Source organism: Hippocampus guttulatus, chromosome 4 (assembly GCF_054856545.1).
Source record: "Hippocampus guttulatus isolate MCC_2025c chromosome 4, RoL_Hgut_1.0, whole genome shotgun sequence".
NCBI classification, from domain to species: domain Eukaryota; kingdom Metazoa; phylum Chordata; class Actinopteri; order Syngnathiformes; family Syngnathidae; genus Hippocampus; species Hippocampus guttulatus.
Window position 1 is genome coordinate 4686062 of NC_141264.1, and position 24765 is coordinate 4710826.

Genomic DNA, 24765 nt, shown 5'->3' on the forward strand with positions numbered 1-24765 from the left:
GTTGAGGGACCAGACCAAGGATGGCTCCGACACCCCTTATGGTGAGTAAAATATATGGACTTTGGTTTCCCTTGCCTGGACGCGGGTCACTGGGGCCCCCCTCTGGAGCCAAGCCTGGAGGCGGGGGTCGCGACCGAGCGCCTGGTGGCCGGGCCTACAACCATTGAATGTTATTCGTGCCTATGCATCAAACAGCAGCCCAGAGTACCCAACCTTTTTGGCGTCCTTGGAGGCTGTGCTGGAGAGCGTTCCCGCTCAGGACTCCCTTGTTCTGCTGGGGGACTTAAATGCTCACGTGGGCAATGACAGTGAGACCTGGAAGGGTGTGATTGCGAGAATGGTGTTCTGTTATTGGACTTTGGTGCTCGTCACGGATTGTCCATCACAAAAACCATGTTCAAACATAAGGGTGTCCTGATGTGGACTTGGCACCAGGACACCCTTGGCCGCAGTTCGATGTTTGATTTTGTGGTACTATCGTTGGATATGCGGCCGCATGTTTTAGACACTCAGTGTTGAAAATGGATGGAATTTGAACATTAAATATCTTGTCTTTGTCGTGTATTCAATTAAATGTGGGTTGCACAGGATTTGGAGAGCTTTGCATTGTTTTTATTTGCTGAACACAATGTCCCGCCATTAGAATTGGTTTTGGATCATGTTCAGACTTTGTGAATTTGTAGCAGAACTTGATACTGCAATATCAGGCGCTCAATTTCAGTGACATGGAAATCGCTTCAATGGACTAATTTAATTTGAGTCCTATTCTTCGGTTCACCAACTCAATTAGAATAATTGGATGATTTACAATTCGCACAGCCTTTTAGTTAGTGTTATATCCTCCCAAAATGTCAAAGCTTTAATTAGAAATGAATAGCAGGATTTGCACCAATGTATTAATACTATAGAAATAACAAAGTAAATAGATCAAGGTTTGTGTGTTGTTTTTCTTTTTTATTATTACATTTAAAAAAACCAAAAACATTGTGTTCAATTTCATCATTGACATCAGCATGTGCTTGTAGCAGTGATCAATATGTGCAATACAGTCATGTCAGTCAAGAGAGAGATCCTTACCTTTCGTACAAATAGAACCTGCGATGACAATATTTGCTTGGAAGTTGCTCACAAGAATAGAAAGACTGGTGGTGCAGTGCCATTGCAATTCATAAACACATAAGATGTAAAACATGACATCTAGCGGGCCCCTTCAATATGACTTTAAATCAAACCACCCTTTTTTTAGTGACTCTCTCACCCTGATGACTACGAAGAGGCACTGAACTTTCCACAACTAATACTGTATACATGGAGTAGCTGCACCATTTAGATGATTTACACAATATTAAAAAAAAAAAAAAACAGTGCCAAATATTCTGTCTTTACAAAGGGAATAAATAATGTGCGGTTTCAACCGTGCATTATTTCGCGGTGTCAAAACGGTCTGCATCATGATGAGCCGTGTTCAATATTTTGTGTCCGTCTGAGGAGTTGTATGCCACCGCAAACTAATGCAAATGAATACCTCTCAAGGCAGTCCATCGAACTGAGCGCGATGATATTTTCAAGACATTCTTTTTTGAGCCACGTGCTCATCAAGTTGTGGCCTGTCCGTGTACTGTCTCGTATTGACGAGACACTCGGCTTTGGTCCGATGAATAAAAAGAAACGTCATAACAAAGTTGGGCGAGGAGCCCGGTTCATGTGCTGTTTGTCTGTCCACCAGGTAAAAAGCTGTAGGCGAGGTGCAACAAGGCAAAGTGGTGTTTTGCCACAAGTGGGGAGAAGAGGCCAGTTTGTGCTTCGCTGTGGCACTGTGCTCCAAAATGTTGGCCGAAAGCCTCAAAAGGGTGACGTGACTTGGGCTAGATTTGCACTTCAGGCCGGTCAATGACAGAATTTGATATCCATCCTGAGGTTCTTGTATGAGTTGTCCTCACTGCTAAGGAAATTCAGCAAAGATATCGAACGAGTGTTGGTAACCTCCAAAGCAAGGACGCCCGTGATGCAAATCCAGCCTAAAAGCCGCCTTAACTATTTGTGTAGTGTGTGGGCGGGTGTCATGCAGAGGGCGAGGGCGGGTCAGGGTCTGACTCGTAGCGGTAAGCCGCCTGAGCGTGCGGCAGGTTGCCGGGCGCAACGGCGAGAGCGGGCAGGTTCTGGTTGTCCTGAACCCGCTGAGAGGCCCCGCCCCGAACCGATGGTGGCGGTTGGTTATGGTCGTGCGCGGCTGGCTGCGGGGGTGCGTCCAGTTCGTCCACCTGCGGTGCCGGGGGGTGCATGACCACGAGCTGATCTTGAGGGATGTCGGCGGCTGCAGCGGCCAGGTTGGTGATGGACTTGGACTTGACGCACTGAAAGTCCACATGGCGGCTTTTCCCTTCTTCCTTTTCCCACGACATGCGGATGAAAGGACGCTGGACGTAGTTGTAGATGACCTCTGGACGACCTCCGGGCCGCCGCTTAACCTTTTCCTTATAAGTAGGATAGCCTGGACAGGGATTATAAGAGTTTGGGATTGGAACAGGACTATGTTTTTATTTTGATTTTATTAATTTTTTAAATTCAATGTGTTTTTAGAGTGTTAGCATTTTAGAGATTTCAAATATGCTTTATTTTAGCTTGGCTTTGATTTTCTGAGTGTTTGTCAAGTGCAAGATGGAAACAATTCACATAAGAAAAAGTCACTAAGTATTGTGTTATATTGTAAACGACAATTCCCAAAGACGTACTGTATGGAAAGAACAGACAAAGACTAAAACAAAAATAAGGACATTTTCACGATAATTAGTTCGCAGGTTTATCAGCATAAAATGTATTTTCAGTTATTTACTTTTTTCAGCACTCAGGTTTCATGTGACTTAATTCACCAAAATGTCAATTTCAGTTGCAGTTAATTAAGGAGCTTTCATGAACTATAATAACCAAAGCGTGGAGCAGAGGAAGTCCAAACATTTTGGGACACAAAGGCTAGATAATCTCCCAAAATATCTCCTAAACCAGGGGTCGGGAACCTTTTTGACGAAGAGAGCCATGGAAGCCAAATATTTGGAAATCTATTTCAGTGAGAGCCATATACTGTATAATTGTATTTTAAAAGTGAATTCAACAAAATGTCAGTATGATAAGCCTCTGAATGTATTTTTTAAAAAATAATGTCACCATTCATGTGTTTTCCATTCCTCACGATTGCTAGCAAAACAAGCGGAATTATAGTCATTTTACCGGGTCCATTCGCGGCGTTGCTGCTGGCTGGCTTGCAGCCTGCTCGGTAGCTTGCACGCTTCCTTTCTGCTGTCTCCCGCAGGGTATTTTGATGCTCTCGTAGCATGGCGCGTGTCAAAGTGCCGCTTTACATTCGACTGTTTCATCGATGGTATTTTGTCATTGCAAATTAGACACACCGCAGAACCTGTTCTTTCCACTAAGTCGAACCCTTCGGTCCATTCGTCCTGAAGTGTACCATACTCGTCATCGTTTTTTCTTTTCGCCACCTTATTCGTCGAAGGATTAGTTTTGAGCTAATGACTGAGCGGGCTGATTCAAAAGGGGGCGTTTACCCGTTTCCCCAGCAATGGCCAACGTCGGCCAGTATCATCCAATTAAAATTGCTCCTGCCGCCAACTGCAGCCCTAAACAGGACATGAGCAGTGAAAAATCGATGGATTAAACAAGCGGGAATATTTTGTTTCCTCTGCGAGCCAGATGCAATCATCAAAAGAGCCACATATGGCTGGCGACCCCTGTCCACAACGGTATGCTGCGGTGGTCTCAATAGATCGTAAGTCGTGGGAAGCGTACATAACCGTAAATTTGTCGCTTGCTTCCACACGATCTGAAAGCAAAGAATGGGCCTCCTGTATTTCACTTCACTGCTTTTTTCCCCCAGCTCATTTTGTTTTCTGTCATGAAAGTCCTACATATGTTTTCCCATGTTCACATGTCCTTGCTCTGTAAATCCCCGCATGTGACGTTTTAAAGACAGCTCTGATGCATGTAAAATAAATATTTGACAATGGCAGTCCAAGCATACCTTCTATTCCCAGTCGGATCTTCTTCAGTCCTCTGTCCTTCAACACCGACTTGGCCACGTCGCGGTTTTCAATGTATTTGAAGAAGCGGTATAGTTTGGTGCTGTAGATAACTGTTAACGCACAAAGAAACATTGACAACTTAACGTCGCTTTAGCCGTCGGTTGACATCAAGTCAGCACAACTTGAAAGACTGACGAGTAAATATAGTGGGTAAGTACGAGAAACTCTCATGTTGGCTCCCAGACTTGCACATCATATCCATGATATCATGGAAAATGACTCTTAAGTACTATAACTGCTCATATCATGAGGAGAATTATCAGCCATTTCCGTTCGCATTCAGATTATTGCAAAGGCTAAAGAAGCTTTTGTTTGATTGGATTTCTTGCAGGTTCCCTTCTTGGAAGACTTGTGTATTTTCAATTGTTTCACTGCTGACGCACTGACATCATGCCGCAACCAGTGACGAGCAAGTTTTCAAAGTTTTGATTTGTTTGGGTTCCCGGTGTCAAAAAATTGGCCCACTGAACATTTGTTTTGCGGAAAATGTGTGCACTAGATGGAGTTGCTATGATAGCAAAATGAGCTTTTGCTGCTTTCCGAAAGCCCTCCATGTGCGGGTGATACGTCAAATAAAAAGGAGGAAGTTTATTATTCGATATTTCAGCAAGGGTCATTGCAATGCTAACAGGGCGAGCTCGCCCATGAATAAAGGCAAATACAAAAAAGGCACACAAAAAAAAAAGTACCATATTTTCCGCACTAAAAGACGCACTGGATTATGAGGCGCACCTTCAACGAATGCCTATTTTGTAATTTTCTTCATACATTGGATGCTTCGCATTATGAGGCGCAATCTACAATGCCTCCACTAGATGACTACTGACACTACGCTCCTTCCATTCAACTCGAGAGGCGTCCGTTCAACTTGAGAGGCGTTCATGACCGCCTCTGAAAAACGTAAATGAACTATTACTGTACTTAAATGAAACTATGAAAATTGAAAATAATGCATCAAAACAGAAAATCAAAAGCGAGGAAATCAGAAAATAAATTCTATATCCCCCCCCCTACAGAATTTATTTTGTGATTTCCTCGCTTGATTTTCTTCGTGGTTTCATTGAAGTAATACTTAATTTACGTTTTTCGGAGGCGGCCATGAACGCCTCTCGAGTGGAACGGAAGAAATCACGGAGACGGACAAAGACGTACAGTACCTGTATTTGCTGAGACTGTGAAAACCATTAATAAAGTCTGCGTTTTAAAAAAATAAATAAAACCACAACTCTCTGGCGGGTTTTCAACGATGACCGTAATTTCATCTATTGTAGCAGTTTTACCTTACCTTTTTGTTGGTTTTCTTCCAAGTCGGAGCAGTCAAGAAATTTATTTTATTATTATTATTATTGAAATTTGTTTTACAAAAACTGAGACCATTAACGTTTGGGTCGCGTTCGTAAATTCACTCTGACGCCTGTGCCCAACTTTGAGAGTGTGTGTGTGTGTGTGTGTGTGTGTGGAGAGGCAGAGCGTGCTTCACTCACATTGATTCCCCAATGCAGCCTACGTTTGAAACCAATCAGCAGCTCGTGCTTGAACTGTTTCCATCTCGACTGCCTGATGCACAAGTGCACCGTGTGACCAGTTGGAGCGCCTAGCGCGTGCAACGGCACTCTGTTTGTGGTGCATGCTGGATAACCTAACAGCACGCTTCCACAACCCTCCGAGTTTCGGAAAGGTTGGAGTGAAGCAGTGCACACTCTGAGAATATTTTCAAACACGCCCTGGAGCTCATCAGGCCTAAAAACCTCGTTCCCTCATCATAGGTGCATTCGGAAATACTCTTCAAGCGCACTGCTTCACGCAGACTGTTATGAAATGTGCCGTTGGGTTATTCAGAGCGGCCCACAAAACAGAGCCCAATGCAGGCAGTACAAGCCGGCTAGTAAACAGCTGCGTCTAGAAACTGGGAACGCCGCAAGCTCGACCTCCAACAGCGAACCGGGGCGACAAAACATCAGAAGAAGCAATGGGAGTCACGGCAACTAACTTTTGTTTTGCCCGACAAGGATGGAAAGGCGCATTAATCCACCAGAATTGGACCCTCGGCTACAATGCGACAGAGGTTTCGAGTTGAGGTCAAACTTTAAAACTGTAATGAAGTGATTAGCCAACGTTCCGGCATCCTCGCTCACATTCATTTATGAATGCATCCTGCAGCTCAGAATTCGTTGTTGTGTTTGCCTTTGAAAAGGCTTGACTGTAGAGTAAATATACAAGTTGTTGAAATAAATATATTTCCATCTTGTGATCAAATCCACCCCCCCCCCAACTCGCTGAGTGACCCCGAATATCCCGATTGTGTCAAGCCTACTATTAATTATTAGAAATTCATCTTATTTGGCTACCACGGCGACTTGATTTTATTTACGCACACAAAAGTTTGGTGCTGGTTCTTGTTACTTTGTTCTAACAAACTAAGTCACAAAATCAGAGACAATGCAAATGATTGCCAAGTAGCCTTTGTGTAAATACGTTTTTTTGTGCTTTATCTCTAAAAACTGATTAAAAAAAAAGATAGGGGACTCGTGTCTCTTCAGAAGATCTACTGAAAAGAAATTACTCAGTGTTTCATTCCGACTTAACCCTTTCATGCACAGCTGTCCACTGCAGTAACCGCTGTCCCTCAAAGGGTTAATATGACCACTTCATATATTTGATAAATGTGTTTCCACAATTTTTTCATCTTTATTCACACAGACATTGCGATGAGTTATTGCGAAATATCCCGATAATATTGTGTCGCAGGAGCGGCTGCGATTCCCACCCCGTTCTTTGCAAACCAGCCTGCGAAAACCGACAAGCACAAGCAGGCACTGAGTGCCACTCAAAAATGTGGACACACCTTTTAACAGCATGAAAAAAGGCTGTCCAGACTTCATCAAAGGGCGGTTTTACAAAAGACCAGCAAGTGTGCAAGCAGCTGAAACAAATGAATTCTTGCTTGGATGTTGGTGTATTCGCGTTTGTCCGTTGTATTATCCATCCATTTTCCGAACCGCTTGATCCTCACTAGGGTCGCGGGGGGTGCTGGAGCCTATCCCAGCTGTCTTCGGGCAGTAGGCGGGGGACACCCTGAATCGGTTGCCAGCCAATCGCAGGGCACACAGAGACGAACAACCATCCACACCCACACTCACACCTAGGGACAATTTATTTTTTCATTTTGATCCCACCCAAACTTCATTAAATTGGAAGATCAATTTGATGATATAGCTACACTATTATTCCATAAAAATGACCTGGAGAGTGATGAGTATGGCCTAGCGAATTCCTCAATGCAAAGTTAGAAGGATAAGCAGACTAAACCTGATACTGCCACCTACTGTAGTGGATGTGCGTTTAGAGTTTATTCTCATCTGGCAAAAAAAGCAAGTTCCCTTTGAGCACCCCCCAGGCATCACACTGCCTAAACCCCCAGGAGGCCCGCCCCACGATTTGAGGACTACCTTGTGGTTAAATTATTTTCATTTTTTTTGCCGATCCGCTTTATACTTACAAGGGTTGTGGGGGGTGCTGAAGCCGATCCCAGCCGTCTTTGGGCAGTAGGTGGGGGACACCCTGAACTGGTTGCCCGCCAATCGCATTGCACACAGAGACGAACAACCATCCGCGCTCACACTCACACCTCTGGACAATTTGGAGTGTTCAATCAGCCTGCCATGCATGTTTTTTTTGGAATGTGGGAGGAAACCGGAGCACCCGGAGAAAACCCACGCAGGCCCGGGGAGAACATGCAAATGCCACACAGGGAGGCCGGAGCTGGAATCGAACCCGGTACCTCTGCACTGTGAAGCCGACGTGCTAACCACTGGACTAACGGGCCGCCTCCGTTGTATTATTCAAGGAATAAGAGTCTTACTCTGAGAGTACTCCTCTCCCATCTGCGGAGGGTACTCTTCATCCCAGTCCACCACGTCGTCATCGGTCAGCACCACAACGTGGCACTCTCTCTCGCCGCTCTGTGCGCTGGCCACCATCAGCGGCAGCACCATCTCCTCCAGGTAACACTCAAACTGACGCCTGGCCCCGTCGTTTGACAGCTCATGCATCAGGGCACCTGCAGGGACAGGAAGGGTGAAGTGACATCTTCCACAAAAAAAAAAAAAAACGAAACTCGCCACAAATGACTTAGGTGAGACTGATTCGCAGTCAAGCACCCTGCAACACTACACATAGGGACAGACAACAGTTGTGGGTTTTTTGATATCCGAATTTGGCAAGTAATCATGAACAGGAAATATCCGGCGTTCAAAAACTTTGGAATTTACCACCACAACTCTTATTAGTGGACATGACGTCTTCAGAGGCCAACTTCCATTTTGAAACGGATCCGAGACTTCTCTAGGTGTTATTTATTTATTATTCTCAACAGGGTAGTGAAAGGTGCAACGATTATGTCGAATATCCCTCACAATTTTTAAATTAATTTTTAAACCATTTCGGCTTACTACAGTGTGATCAGGTTATCATTATTGGTACATGAAAGGGTTAAAAGATAATATTCCAATGAATGAGGTGAGTTATATTAGTTGTTACAGTCGTATGGGGCATCAAATTGAGAAGAAGATTAGGGCGGATTTTGGGAACGACGAGCTGGAACAAAGTGTGTGGGTCCTAGTGTGCACGGTGAGCAGGGAGTGAAGATAACTTATGTTGGAGCGTAGACAGCGCAAGTGTGCCCAGCGTAGAAATGTTTGCGTCGGCGGCGCACTGATGGGCAAGAGCGTCACGGGTTAAATATTCTTCATGGAAATATTGAAAAGTGTTGGGCTGTTGGCCTGATGGCGATGATCTGGCTGCACATCATTTTAAAACAAATCAGATTGGAACTTTAAATCATCAAAACACTATTCAGTCATGCTTCAAACAACAAAGCGTGTGACGGAAAAGTGGTTAGGACTGCACGACTGTCCGTGTTTTATGTTATGTGTTGTGTTTATTATTTTACTTTATGTTAACTGTTTTGTGAAGCGCTTTGTTACAGCTGTCGCTGTTGTGAAAGCGCTGTATAAATCTGCATGTATTGTATTGTATTGTAATGCCATGTGGCATATTATGCACATTTTTTTCCTCTCATCAAAATGGAACAATTTCACTTCAATTTCCAGACAAATGCATTGCAATGCATCACCGTTTTGGTGCAAATTCTTCTCTTTTGTTATGTGACCAATGTCGAGGAAGCATTCCTTCAATATTGTAAATTATTTTCCGTGCGTCTGATGCGTACCGGTAGTCTTATGAAGACAAACTTTGTACCACATTGCCTTCTGTAGTTGTGTTTTTAATTGACTGAGGTCAATTTTGTTTTCCATTAGTTTTGTTAATTGTTCTGTAATGTTACAGCTGCAGCGCTTGTGAAAGACCGACAGAAATAATGATATTTGGTATCGGATTGGATTGAAAGATGCGTCATCTCTTTTTAGTGAGAACATGTTGTGACTGTTGCCCATTTGGATCCTCACCTGGATGGACACTGCCAAATAAGAATACTTGGGTAAATATTGGCATGACAACCGCCTCTGGTAAGTTCTGACACTTTATATACACTTTGATCCTCTCCTCTTTCATCTAGAACTGCTTCAGACAACAAAGTGTATGCAGAAAATTGGTGAAGATTGCACGACTGTCTGTGTCCAATGTGTTGTGTTGTGTTATTTTTGTTATTTTGACTTCAATATGGCGCCGCGAGAGTGGCTGCCTTTCCAGCAGCTCCTATATTTTGTTGTTCTACTTCTTCCTTTCATAACTTTGCTGCTGTGAATTGGGAATTTCTCCATTGCGAGACTAATAAAGGTTTTCTTATCTTATAAAGATGTTTTCCCATTTCCATCAGATGCCTAATCTGATCTGACTGATGTCGACGTCATGCAACTCACTGCAATACTAATGAGCAGAAACCATTTCAACACCATTCGGGTGTTTGAGAATCAGGCCCGCTCATGTGGGTTGGTGTTGGGCTTTAATAAAACACTGTACGTCTTCTCCCAGCTAATCATGACCTAGTTAGACGCCCGCACACACAGACACACAGGAGAAGCCATGAGTCGAGGCTACCCCTCCCACACACTCCCAAACAAGCAGGCACAATATTAAAGTCCAACGCAAACATGAGTGCGCGGAGAACTGCAATCAACACAGCACATTACATATAAACCTGCCGGTATAAATGACAGTGTTCGTGTTCGTTTACAAACCCTCATGTGACCATGGAAACCTTGAGTGTAAAGTCAGTCGAGTCCGATTAAAACCACGGTAAGTCAACTGCATGCATCCAAGATCGCGATAACACTCACCAAAAGCGGCACATCAACAAGAGCAAGTTGTACGTTAGCGGGCATGCAGCGCGGCGCGCTGTGCACCGTGGCAAGTACTCACTGAGGTCTCTGCACTTGATGGTGCTGTAGTTGAAGGAGATACACAGGTAGTCACATGCCTCCCTCAGCTCAGGAATGGAAATGCCGTCAGGGCAGCGGATTATCCCCGATTTGTAGTAATCCTGCCATTTTCAGCGTCGTGCACACAAGTGAATAAGTGAGCAGGGAGGCGCGCGTTCAAACACAGACACACATGGAGGATGGGAAACAAGACGCCATTATTGATGCTGCTGCTTCACTCGCCGAGGCAGCGGGGAGGGAGCGAGAGAATGTGTGTGGGAAATAGATGGGGGGGAGGGAAGAGGGGAGTAGGGGGAGTGAATTGCTGACCGATGAAAAAATCCGGCAGCATCATAGGCACTGAAGGGAGAGTCTGAGGGTGGGAGTATCATGGGGGAGGCGGAGAAAAGCTGCTGTCGTCACACTCCCTGCTCCACTTTCCCACCTCATGTCAGAGCAAAGGCTCGAGGCTACATTGGAAACCATCTCGATGACATTTCCCAATTCACGAGATTTTCTTCTTAAAATACGCCTGTTGCGAAAACAGATGATGCTTGCCCCTTCTTTTTGATCTCCCGCATTAATAGCCATAAAATGATGGTAATTTAACAACTGGTAAGTAACCCTTTTCGAAAAAAATCTATGAAAAAAATTAATGAGTGCAATTTTTTTTCTTCCCCCTCCTGTCACCCATTAATAAATCGCTATGGCAATGGGACTCTTGCACTTATCCTTGGAGACTAGAATAGAAGAGCAACCAGTGTCAATCTGAAAAGTACAGCACTAATATTAGTCATTCTTTGCCGAGAATAAAGAATTTATGCCCTTGAGACATATTTACATGTGTTTCTGCACTATTTGTGTTCAGATATGCATTGCTTAAAGGCTAACAACACCACACCAACACAGATGCTCACTGTTAGCCCCTGTGCCAATGGTGTTGTCCATGCGAACAAGTGAGCCATGATTGGTTGTTACTTGAGCCCTGAGTCATTTTCAGTCAAAAGTAAATGACAAAAGGTGTTTTTTTTTTTAAAGGTGTTCATTGTCCATGAAAAATAAGGACGTTGTGAAATTCATTACAGACAAAATATTCCTTTTTAATTGTATCCCTTGAAAGCTGAATGTCTGCATTTAAAATCCATCTTGGTGGTGTTTCAAGCCAAATAGATGACAACTGTGTTCATGTCCCAATATCTATGCTCTGACTGTAGAAAACGAAGACAATTAAACATTGCACAGTGGAACCTCAATTTACAAACTGAATTGGTTCCATGACCCCATTTGTAAATCAAGGTAAATTTCCCCACTGAAATGAATGGAAATGCAATTAATCCATTCCAAATTGTTTTTATGATTGAGACTCTATATATATACTGTGTATATATATACATATATAGATATATAAAATTATCATGTTAATTGTGAATAATTAATTAGTGATATTTAGCGCATAGTTTTTATTTTTAATCTCTAACTTTATTATTTCTGCAGGTGGGTTGTCTTTTTATAATCTCCCTTTTTATGTGTTGGCTTCCTGTGTTCGAGTTGTTGAGGGTGGGAAACAATGGTCAGTCACAGCCTAAAGCAGACATTGATTGGCTGTCATTATGTTTGGGCTTGTTTAGCCGAAGCTGAGTTGGGCGGGCTTAGTCAGCAGCGTGAGGAGAGGGGAGGTGAACATGGAGGAGCATGTGAGGGTTCTCGACCCAATAAATGGAAAATTTACATTCCATAAAACGCCCTGAGGGCACGATTGATAAAGGGAGAGCGTTGTGCCTAATTTGTAAGGAGTTTGCAGCTCAAGTTTAGCCTCCCACACCAATGCAAAGCACCCAGTCACGAGTGCAGCCACAGCTAACGTTAGCATCGAAAGCGTTAGCAATAGAGCGAGCCATAGCAAAGCTCTTCACCAAACTAAACTCGGGAAGAACACCCAGCATACGAGGTATGAAGTCAGCATAGCTGCGGTGCCCTCTGTACCCTACTAGAAGCGATTGATGTTTATTTCAGCACTTGGGAAAGCGCTATATATATCAGGATGTATTGTATTATTTTGGAATGATGAACAGTGCTAATTTACAGCACTGTGATTAAGGGTCTGGTTTATTTATTTTTATTATCTGAAGCAAGTTCAGTGTTCAGTACTTGTATTGCTCAGGAAAGTGTTCTTACTGTTTTTGATATGTTAACCCAAGCACTCTTTATGGATCCGATGTTCTATTTTATTTTTATTTGGCAATTATTTGGAGATTTACAACAACAAAAAAAAACAACAGTCATATTCCCCCTGGTGGTCTTGGGCATGTATTAACCTACCTCGGCAGAGGCTCTGTCGAACCCCTGAGACTGATTCACCGAACCCCAAGGGTTCGATCGAACCCAGGTTAAGAACCACTGATCTCGAGACTATTTGTGCTCGCTGTTTTCAACCAGTTTGAGCAATTTGACCAATGTTTTTTCTTTTAGTGGTACGGGCAAAATGAGTTAGAGAGCTGGAGCTGCTGAAACAAGCCAGGGCTCTCGAAGCAAAATTGATCAAAGAATTCAAAAAAATATATAGAAATAAAAAACGGACCCATGTGTCAAACTATGTGAAACAGAGGCATATAAATGTCGCACCCTTATGATTTATGTATTTGCATTTAAAATGTCATAAAAGCTCCTGTAAGTGTAATGCAACAGTAGATAATCACTAAATTAATAAAACAGGAAAGGGGAACACGAGTTTGAAAGGGATAATAGAAACAGTGAAAAAAGGACAGCAAGGAAATGCATCCAGAAGACAAAGTGTGAAACTGTCAGGCAGTTCTTACCAAAATTGCTCGAAAGACAGTGGAGCTGATACCATCCGCTACCTCAAATTCTCCTTTTTCGTTGGGCCTCGTGAAATTGTTGTCCCGCCCTGAACCAAACATCCTGAAAACAGATGAAAATATTTGTGACTCTACCCACCTGGACAAACTTTTTGGGTACTCCTCTGTTGACGAACGAAAAACCCACAATGGCCACTTCAATAAGTATAATAATCAAAAAGAACTAATCATTGGCCATTTAACACAGGTCCAGCAAAAGATCCCCAAACAAACATGATCTACCTCGGATAACCGTCCTGTTCCATGAATGACTACCATAGCTTTGAATTCAAGTTTCTCAAGTGTGAGACAGTTCACCTCTTTGTTTTTACCTGCCGAGCATGGTGTTGGGTTGAGCGGTGAAGATGGCCGGATCCACCACAAATCTTGTATTGTCCACAATAAGAGTCACTCGCTCTCCGACTCGCAGACCGCCACGCTGGAACTCTTTACTGCTGAGGTCATACACATAGATCATATCACATGGTCCTTTGCCAAGGGTCTTGGGGTGGTGGTCACCAAGAGCAGTACCAAAGGACCGAGGCGGGTGTCCCGCAAACAGAGCTCCCCCTACGTTTGAACAGGGAAGCGAAACCCGGGGGGGACGTGGACTGGAGGATCTGGAGGATGAGCCGCCGTCACCACGTTCTCGGTCTGAGGGGAAAAGAATGGCACAAGGATTTTGCCAACTTGTTTGTTTTGTGTAATACATTTCCAACAACAAGTATGGTGGGACCTGGAAATAAATTTGGACTTTGAGTTCTTACATCACAACAGATATCTTACGCATATCCTTATCAGGTTTCAGCTAGACTAAAGTAAAGTTGTCAAATTTGACGTATGACATGCATGTGGAGACGTTCGTTCATTCTGCCTCACCGCCTCTGCTGGCTAAGCCTCGAAACTATCAACTGTATCAGCTGTGACTTTGAAAAAAAACATTTTCCCCCACTGACCAAGACCGCTTCAAAGTTCTGACTAGTCAAGAATTAGTTCTTGATACTTCATGATTAAAAAAAAAAATTATGTGTTGAAAAAAAGTTGTGAGAAAGAACTCCCAAATTAGGACTGCAGGGCAAAACAAAAGCGTCATTTTGTGTACCCAGAAGGATAGCTCACATTTCATCTTTCTTGCAGTCCATATGATATGATCCTCACATTGCTGTTCATATTATTGGATGCAACTAAACACTACTCAGAACTGGCCATTTGAGGGCAACCAGAACGACAATGTGACCCATGATGAAAATGAGCTTGACTGCGTTAAAAAGAAAAATGGGATGCGTACTAAATAAAGCTCCTGTCCTGGCTAATCAATATAATGTGAAAGTGAGCTGTGTTTTGTCTTCAGCCCTTTTACGCCGCATACTGAAGCTCAGATTTTTTCTGACTAAATTCTTACTTACCGGTATTTGTTTAAAGATACAATGGAATGGGATCTTGGAAAAAAATAATTACATACCAAACCGCAATTGCAATATTGAAGGTGAAAAAAAATGGCATTTGGATAATTTTTCTAAATCATTCAGCCCAAATACACAAGAAGCATAATCAGGGTGTATCACGGCGTGTTGAACTGCACTACTTGATTGAAATGCGGATTTTAAAATCGAGCTCTTCTTTCTGATCTCCTCACCATGCTGCCGAGTGGGCGACGTTACATTCCGGATGCAGGGCGTCAGCTGGCTCTCTCCTCTCTCGTGTGACGAATCACGAGAACGGTCACTGGAGCGCCGTCGCTGCTGCTCCCAGTAGTATTCACTTCCTCCCCTCACCCCGCCGCTGGCGTCACTGGCGGCAGCAGCCCCGTACAGACTCATGGTCCCGGCCCACCTCTGCTGATGCTGCTCCTCGCAGTCCAACACTGACACACCACACTGACTGTTACGAAGAAAGCAAAACATGCAGATCTAAACAGAGGTCCATTTTTGAAAGTGTTGTGTGGCCATGATGGTCTGCCTGCACTTCGTCTGGCCAATCATGGAGCGCTCCTGCTTCTCCTGCCTACCTGGTGTCACATCTGATAACATTTAACACTGAGGTGGAGAAGGTACACTGGGGTGGTGAGGATGATTATTGCATCGTTGGCATGAAAATTAACGCTGAGGCAAATCTTTTTTTGGTCTTTTTTTCGTCACTCTATAGTTGCCCAGCTTCACATATGACTGGCATGCTGGAACTTTTGTCGTTTGAGTTTTGGGCTCAACATTTAACAATTTTAAACGCAATTGAAAATTATGCATACATCCAGTACTGCACCAAAGTCTTGGGCCGCCCAAAGACTTGTTGTTTTAGCAATGTTATCAGGAACACATACATGTGTGGACAAAATTGTCGGGGCCCCACTCTAAATGAAACAACAACAATTAAAATAATGATAAAACAATAATAATGAATTCATCATTATCATCATAAATAAATATATAACTTAAAAGTGATCGTAAAAAATTAGAGCTGTCAAACGATCAAAATATTTAATCGCAAATGTCATAATTAACTCTAATTAACTCAAAATTAATCGGGATTACTCACATTTTTTATCATTTCTGAATTTATATTATATTTATATTTTGTTCTATTTTTGTTCTCTATTTTTTTCCTGTTTTAATGCTCTCAACAACATGAAATCATGGATCCGTTTTCTATGTGCAAAATGCAAAAATTTACCGAAACAACGATTTTCAATTTTACATGAACATTTTTCACTTGGAGCAGTTATTCACACACAATCTCTCACACAATATTACTGTCTATCAACAACAGTGAAAAAATATTTTGCCACACAACAGCTCCTTTAAGAAGCTCTTTTTAGGAATCAAAACAGAGCAATATACAATTATTAAGTCCACATCTAAGGTAAACTAGTACTCAGCCTATAGTGGATTTAAGCCATGGTTGCATACAGTAATCCCTCATTTATCGCGGTATATGGGGACCAAAACCACCCGCAATAAACGAAAATCCGCGAAGTAGCGTCCAATTAACATAAACAGTTTAAAAAAAAAAAGGTTTTTGTTTTTTTTAGTCTGCAAACGGTCCGCGAGAAGCTGCAAAACAACAGCGAGTCACATAGAGCAACATATACAGTACTGCACTCCATGTACATGTTTTAAAAAATGTTTTTTTTTAATATGTTTGAAAAAATCCGCGATGCACTGAACCCGCGATAAACGAACCGCGAAGTAGCGAGGGATCACTGTATTTCGTTTTTCTCAAGTTTGCTTTGAACACAGCAGTCAGGCTATGTTCTTACACATTAATAGTCTTGAAATGTCATTTTATCCTGTACAGATACAAGGCACCCAGTGAAGAGCAAAGCGCCCCCACAATGTAACAGAGCCTCATCAATGTTTCATAGTAGGCATAGTGTTCTTTTCTTGGCATGCTTCATTTTTGAGTCTGTGAACACAGAGTTGACGTGCCTTGCTGGAAAGATGCAGTTTTGCCTCATCTGTCCGTAGGCCATCTCTCAGAAGCTTGGTGGCTTGTCAACATGCAGTTAGGCTTTTTTTTTTGTTTTTGTTTCATGATTTTATTTTCAACAGCTGGGTCCTCCTTGGTCATCTCCCATGAGTCTACTTTGGCTCAAATAATGATGGATGGTGCAATCTAACACTGACCTTTGAGCTCCCCTTTCATTTCCATGTAAGTTGCTCTGGGCTCTTTTGTTAACATCTTATCTGTCTCTTCCATTAGTCACCCATTTCCCTGCTATGGCCATGTGCAGGGAGGTTGGTACAGTCCAGTGGATCTCAAATTTCTGAATAATACAGGGTGACCCAAAACAAACGGGCCCCAACTCTAATTAGGCCCCGTTTCTTAGTGTTTTGTCCAAATGAAATGAAACTTTGGCCATAACTAGTTTATTATATTCAAAACATCACATCAAAACACTAGGGTCTTTGGCCTTTTTTTCTCCGTTCTACAGCATGTTCTAGATGGCCTTCATTTAGCTCCGTGCATTTCTTGAGGCGCAGCACGAAGTTGTCCATGACGTTCTTACAGACTGAATTGGTAATGGCTCTATAAGAACATCAAGCTGCTTGGAGACAGTCTTGTAGCCTTTACCTTTAGTGCATGTGTCTATATTTCCTTTCTAATCGCCTGAGACGATTCACTCCCTCGCATTCTTGAGTCCATTTTCAGTTTCGTACAAACCATGTCACCAAACCTCAGAGTAACGATTTGTCACAGTTGTATTGATGATTGGTGACTCGTAACGTACCGTATTTTCCACACTAAAAGGCCCACTGGATTATGAGGCGCACCTTCAATGAATGGCCTATTTTGTCCTTTTTCTTCCTATATTGGACACACCGCACTATAAGACGCAATCTACTATGCGTCCACTAGATGGAGCTACGCTCGAGGAAATGCCAACAGAACTGTAGCAACGCCACTCGAGTGAAGCGCGCCTCAGCAGTCCATAGTCCGCTGCTCTCTGCTGTGCACGCATGAGCGTACGTGGTTCAACCAATCAGTGCCGACGCAACCGACATCATAGATCAAAGAAGCTTTGAAAACAAACGACAACAGCTTAGCTGTTGAGTGGCACTGTTACAGAACGATCAAATGTCAGTCAAACTTATTTAATAAAGCAGGACACAGTTCATTTAACCAACAGCAAGTTACAACATTGACTCGTTAACATTGAACTCTCTTGCCGCTGCTCTATTTCCGTGTTCAACTGCGTAACCCGATCGCCTTAAGTTTGAACTCTGTGTTGTAAATTTCTCCAGTGTGGGACAAATAAAGGATATCTTATCGTAAGCATGTCTCTAAAGGAGCCATTTTGGGGTCGACATATCACCGTAATAACCATATACAAGGTGCATCGGATTTTAAGGCGCGCTGTGAGCTTTTAAGAAAATGGAAGGCTTTCAGGTGCGCCTTTTAGTGCGGAAAATACGGTAATACAGAAAAAAACAATTATTATCGGCACCTAAATTCAGATTCAGGGCAAAACATAATGTCTTCATTTCATCACTAATGCCCCAACTGCATCAGCGGAAGTTGTTAGCGGTCAGAAGTGTGGAATTGCAGCTTGCAATCAGAGCTGGTGCGCTATATCTTTTATCATTATTCTCAGTCAGAGTTTGTTTCATGTACAGTTCACCGAGGGCACAGAAAGAATGGCAATCTGGATTGCCGGGAGAAGCATTTCAAAAAAGTACACTTGAGCTACGATGATTAACATGCTGCAAAAGTGCGTCCCTTGCCTCCGCATCAGGTCTTTATACTAAGGTAGGCAGTGATTTGCTTTTTACAAACCCAGACACTTTTGCATCTACTTTATTTTTCAATTTCGTTCATCATAGGGGCCGTTCTGAGTATTGCTTATCAGGGCATGTGTGTGTAAGTGCGTCCGTATGCACGCATGTGGGTTAACGGGTCAATCACGGAGGTTGGTTGATCGAAAAGTATACAGCTGTATATTCGGTCAAATAAAGTAGGGCACCTCTGGTCTACAACATGCGGAGTGATGCATTTCTGGGATTGCATTGTGATTGTTTTTTGTTTTGTTTTTTAGGTGAGGAATTTCTCTTGACTTTGATCACGATGTAGAGTATTATTGGGACAGTCCCTCCCACTAGAGGTAAAATCGGGTCGGGTCTTAAAATGTCAATCATTGCTTCGGGTTCGGGTCAGGCTTCTCTCTCGCTGACCTTTTTTTTTTTTTTTTCGAGGCTGTCAATCGTTTTGGCCATGAGAGACCGTGGTTCGCAAAAAAAAAAACAGAAGTCGCCTCATCACAACACACTTACCTTTAGTGCATGTGTCAATATTTCCTTTCTAATCTCCTGAGACGATTCACTCCTTCGCATTCTTTAGTCCATTTTCAGTTGTGGACTAAACTGTACTAAACTGTACTTCTGTACTAAACTCTTGCAATGACAATTCAAAGAACTCCTTCCTGTCTCTGTCTATGATCCACCCATCATTATTCTTTTTTGTCTCTCTGCTTCTCTCTCTTATAGTGCCGCGCTAGATTCTTAAGGACGTACTGCTGCGGTGGTTTACGGCCCAATTTTCAACCCGTCAAAATGACGGACGGCCTTAAATTTTCCCCGTCCACTCCCCGTCAATGATAGAAAATTGTCGGTTCATGTAACCTCTTCAGAAACAGAAATATAAAAGATGTAAATGTTTATACAGTCTTGTTTAACTTACATTTCGTTCCAAAAGACAGGCTTTGTGCTCAGAAATCACCCCTCCTCCTCCCAAATAAAATATGAAATGTCGGGTTTGCTTCGGGCTTGGACCTGCAAATCAAGCTAAGTGATCGGGCTCGGGCCAGGTCGGGCTTAAATACCCTCGGGCCGGTTCGGGTCGGGCTCGATTTTTTAGGACCGATCTTAGCTCTACCTCCCACACCCTCCAGCCCGCCCTGGGTAGCTCCTTCAGCCAGAGACTGTTACACCCGCGCTGCAAGAAGGAGAGGTACCGCCGCTCGTTCCTACAGACTGCTGAATAAAAATAAAATTACGTGAAAAACAATTGTAAATAGCACAGCCATCTTATCTATATTTATATTGCACTTAATTGAACTGTGTACATTGAAACTGAAATATTTATTTTTGTGAATGCAAACACTTTGTTTTTCTTCTTTCTACCCCCCAATATTGCTGCTGTAGACTGTAAATTTCCCCAGTGTGGGACAAATAAAGGATATCTTATCTTATTGACAAGTCCTATGTCAACAGCATTTTCTAATTACCGGTACCTTAAAACAATGTAAAACATATTTTGTATAAACAAAACCCTAGTTTGATGTTCTATTCTAGAAAGAGTTCTGGTGTGTACATATTTTGCTGAAATATTGCTTCAAATTATTTTGGAAGCTGGATTTTAAAAAAACAACACAACAATCAATGCTGACATGAGGATTGTTGAGAATAAAATGACCTTCCTATTCACAAAGAAAGCGTTGTATAGCAGGGTCAACCAGCCTTTTGTTCTGTCTTTCTGGGACACTTGAAGGTCTGGCCTCATATGAACTTGGTGGGATAATTCTGACTTCCAAGCATCCATCTCAATGCAGCATTAATTGAACACATCAAAAAGAACTACAAACAACTCAATGTAAAATGTGAATGTGATTATGGATGATTATTCCATGTGTAAATACAGTATGTAATCATTTATAGGGATAGAGATCATATTTGACGAATTAATTAGTGATTGTGAGAATGCCGTCGGTTGTGTGGAGTTGATGCAAAATGTACGACAGCACATGTACCGTCGATTGAGTCTCCAGTGCTGTCTAACAACATCAGATTTAGGAAATGGAGCTGTATCCACGCAGACCTCCACCATAATACAACTCCTGCTGAATCCATCCAACCATCCATTTTCCGATCCGTTTTATCCTCACAAGGATCACGAGGGGTGCTGGAGCCTATCCCAGCTGTCTTCGGCCAGTAGGCGGGGGACACCCTGAACCGGTTGCCACCCAATCGCAGGTCACACAGAGACGAACTACCATCCGCGCTCGCACTCACACCTAGGGACAATTTAGAATGTTCAATCAACCTGCCATGCATGTTTTTGGAATGTGGGAGGAAACCGGAGTACCTGGAGAAAACCCGCACAGGCACGGGGAGAGCAACTCCACACAGGGAGGCCGGAGCCGGGATCAAACCCACGACATCTGCACTGTGAGGTCGATGCGCTAACCACTGGACCACAAGGCCGCCCCTCTTGCTGTATATTTTCAAATGAGCATAACCAATAGTAGACTCTATTGGTAATTTCCTCCAAATGGATACAAAAATCTACTCAAATGCATGATTTTATCAAAATGCCTCAATTTGAATAGCTCAATTTTCATCTCATCTGTTAAAACGATATCTATTTAAATAGATGTTTTCTCTTGTAAGTATGTCTTTCCAGTATTTGCTAGATAAGAAATCGATACAGCACATGTGTCAAATTATGTGAGTCAGAGAGCAGGTGACTCATTTGCGCATCATGTCTCTCAAGGAAATCCAAACAGTGCAGCCCATGATACAGCATAGTGAGTTAACAATGACATTCGTGTGACATTGAAATCATCATCTTGTGTTCAAATCTTGTGTTTTCTGGTACACAAATAGACGTTTGATTGGCTCCTGATTAGTAACGCATGGGATATAATGTCGTAGGTACACTTATTACAGTATATTTGTGAAATCATACAGACATAATCCCAATAAGGAGGGGAAATAACACATTAGGAAGAATGACTAGTGTATGTTTATATATATTCATAAATACAGATTGGGGGAAAAAGGTCTTTGAAGCAAAACTGCAATGTCCTTGAAGAAAGGGGTCGCAACATCAGATTATGGCTAAACAGGTAACATTTTACAGACGAGACAACCTCCTGTGTTCAAACAGAAAATGCAATCTCTACCCTCGGCAGGTTGACGTGGAATCTCAGAGGAGATTGTAGTTGCTGGCCGAAATTGGATAATCAAAATAAAAGCAGCCAAACTGGCAGACAGCCAAGCAGACAGACCAGTATGGTGAGGGGAACAAAGGAACTGAGGATGCAATCTAAATATTTCATTCAGAGAAAGCTGTTTCTGTCGTCTTCTCACAAAAAAAAAAATGCACGTGGCGCAGGAAAGGTTTCACGAATAGTCCAGTTGCTCTTAAAAAGCTTCCTATTTGAGAGCAGTCAGTCCCTTTTTGTTTTAACCCAGTTCAACCTAATCTTGCTGACTAGGTCAATGGCCCTGAGCCACGTGGCTGTACGGATGTAAAGGGTAAGCTTCACAATACCACAGACGATTTAACTATGACAATGGTTCATGGTGTCATGGCTATTTATTAAAAGCAAGAGGTGAAAAACTCAGGGGGTGAGGGTCCTTATTTTAATTAAGAATTATTTAGCGGCTGCTGACACAGACAGAGAGAAAAAAAGCAGTAGCACCCAGCAATAGATTGGAAAGGAGGGCATGTAGTTGAAGAAAACAGCGCTCACTACAAAGAAGAACAAGATTTGTCTGACTGCATTAAATTTGTAGTGATAACCATCTCTCAAGGGGTAAGACAGTCAGACAATGCAGCAGTGCGTGTCTTGTCCCTCTGGAACAAAACCGATACAATTAAAAAAAAAAAACAAGCGACAAAAGCATAAGACGAAGCAAACTACTCACGAAGTCCATGACAAAGCTAAAAGCAAGCAGACCTACCGGTGCCGATCAGCAGGCCAAGCGTAGACAAAGCAGCAAGGGATGAGACACGGGATGACAGCGGCACAAAAGCCTTGCGCTCCTCTGAACGAAGCGGGCTTGCCGTCAGTTTCAGCATCCTCGCTCATTACTTTCCAACTTCATCGGCATCGTTTCACAAACTCGACTTGGAAGCGCTCGTGCAAAACCCACCGCCGCGTCCCACACCTTCGAACGAGTCTACATCAAGAAAATGGATAACGTGCGAGTGATTCACAGCCTCAGAAGAGAGCTTAAACTGTTCATGGCCGCGTGCAAGACTGAATCGGGGCGATGCTGCCTTCAGGTGCCGCTCGTAAACGCCCCCTTCTCCAAGCGCGAGAAGGCCCATCACACCCGAGCACCGCCGCTTATAGGTAAAATTGGGAACTGATCAATAGTATTGCTTGGTTTAAAAAAAATATCCATCCACTGATGTCTACGGGCAGTAGGCGGGGTTACATTCTGAACTGGTTGTCAGCTAATCGCAGTGCACATAAACAAACAACCACCAGCGCTCACACTCACACTGAAGAACAATTTGGAGTCCAATCAACCTGCCATGCATGTTTTTGCAAGATGAGAGGAAACCAGAGTACCCGGAGAAAGCTCATGCAAGCACGGGAGAACATGCAAACTGCAAACAGGAAAGCAGGAGCCGGAATCGAACCCTACACCTCTGCACTGTGAGGCGGACGTGCGTGGGTTTTCTCCGGGTACTCCGGTTTCCTCCCACTTTCCAAAACATGCATGGCAGGCTGATTGAACACTCTAGATCAGGGGTGTCAAACTGAGGTCCTGGAGGGCCGCTGTCCTGCATGTTTTCCAAGTCTCCCTGTTGCAACACACCTGATTCAAATGATCAGATCATCAGCAAGCTCTGCGGAAGCCTGATATTGAACCTGTTCATTTCGATCAGCTGTGTTGCAACAGGGTGACTTGGAAAACGTGCAGGACAGCGGCCCTCCAGGACCTCAGTTTTACACCCCTGCTCTAGATTGTCCCTAGGTGTGAGTGTTAGCGCAGATGGTTGTTCGTCTCTGTGTGCCCTGCAATTGACTGGCAACCGGTTCAGGGTGTCCCCCACCTACTGCCCAAAGACAGCTGGGATAGGCTCCACCAGCACGCCCGCAATCCTTGTGAGGATAAGCGGATCAGAAAATGGATGCATGGATAATAGTAGCTTGACTTTGTATAAAATCACTTTGTATATGAAGCATTTAGGACCGAGTTCACAGTGTTAATATCCATCCATCCATTTTCTCATTTGCTTATCCTCACAAGTGTCGCAGACTCGCAGGCATGGTGGAGCCTATCCCAGCTGTCTTCGAGTAGTAGGCGGGATACACCCTGAACTGGTTGAACTGAACTAATCGCAGGGCACACATAGACGAACTACCACCCACCCTCACAATCACACCTATGGACAATTTATTGTGTTCCATTAACCTGCCATCCATGTTTTGGGAGTGTGGGAGAAAACCCGAGTACCCAGAGAAACCCACACATGCAGGCACGGCAGGGAGAACATGCAAACTCCACACAGGAAGGCCGGAATTGAACCCGACACCTCTGCACTGTGATCCAGAGGTGCTATTCAGTCTACTACATTTGTAAATGGTGGAAACAAAAGCGCAAGGCTGATGACCCCCCCGCCCCCTCTCTCTCTCTCTCTATACTGTGTGTGTGTGTGTGTATATATACACACACACACACACACACACACACACATACACACATATCATCAGTAGGATTTATTTAACGGTAGTTTGCAGCTGAAATAATATCCACGAGGAGATGTAAGAGCGTAACAATTTGTCTGGCTCTAATCTCTGAAGACAATACCGTCTCTACGTATTTCCGCTTCATCGTTTAAACTCTTTTCAGAGGTTGCAACAATTTTGGTGAGCAGGTAAACCTTAACTGCTCGGACATCTTAAATTGTGAACGTTATCTTGGGTAAAACGTCAAATTTTCTTTACCTTCCCGTGTGAATCCCAGAACTGAAGTTTCATTCCGGGCCAGAAACTAACAATTTGTCCTCTGCTCAATAAACAAAAGTAATTCTTCTTTCATTACACACTTTTAAGACAGACAGCAAGGAGCTGTTTGCAGTTGCTTGTGGCTTGTTTGTTGTGGTTGCTTGCAGCTGACTTCTCGCGAGACACAGCCGACGAATCATGATTTAAGACGTCATCTGATGTACTATTTCGCTCCCGCCCCTTTTTTTCTGTTGCGCTCT

The 24765-nt window shown here is 43.2% G+C and overlaps 1 protein-coding gene across 2 annotated transcripts; it reads right to left on the minus strand.

The window, feature by feature from the left end:
* Positions 1-933: 933 nt before the first annotated feature.
* Positions 934-24657, minus strand: LOC147205708 (BTB/POZ domain-containing protein 10-like). Of its 2 annotated transcripts, none has more exons than XM_086109279.1 (8): positions 24506-24657; positions 14963-15207; positions 13659-13980; positions 13288-13390; positions 10473-10593; positions 7957-8154; positions 4034-4144; positions 934-2491 (listed from the first exon to the last, which is right to left on the minus strand). In XM_086109279.1, the coding sequence occupies exons 2-8, from the start codon at positions 15144-15146 to the stop codon at positions 2061-2063; spliced, it is 1470 nt and encodes a 489-aa protein (XP_085965405.1). In that variant the 5' UTR covers positions 15147-15207; positions 24506-24657; the 3' UTR covers positions 934-2060. The 2 variants fall into 2 exon arrangements, with proteins under 2 accessions (XP_085965405.1, XP_085965404.1); XM_086109278.1 differs by lacking the exon at positions 24506-24657 and adding an exon at positions 22506-22791.
* Positions 24658-24765: the final 108 nt, after the last annotated feature.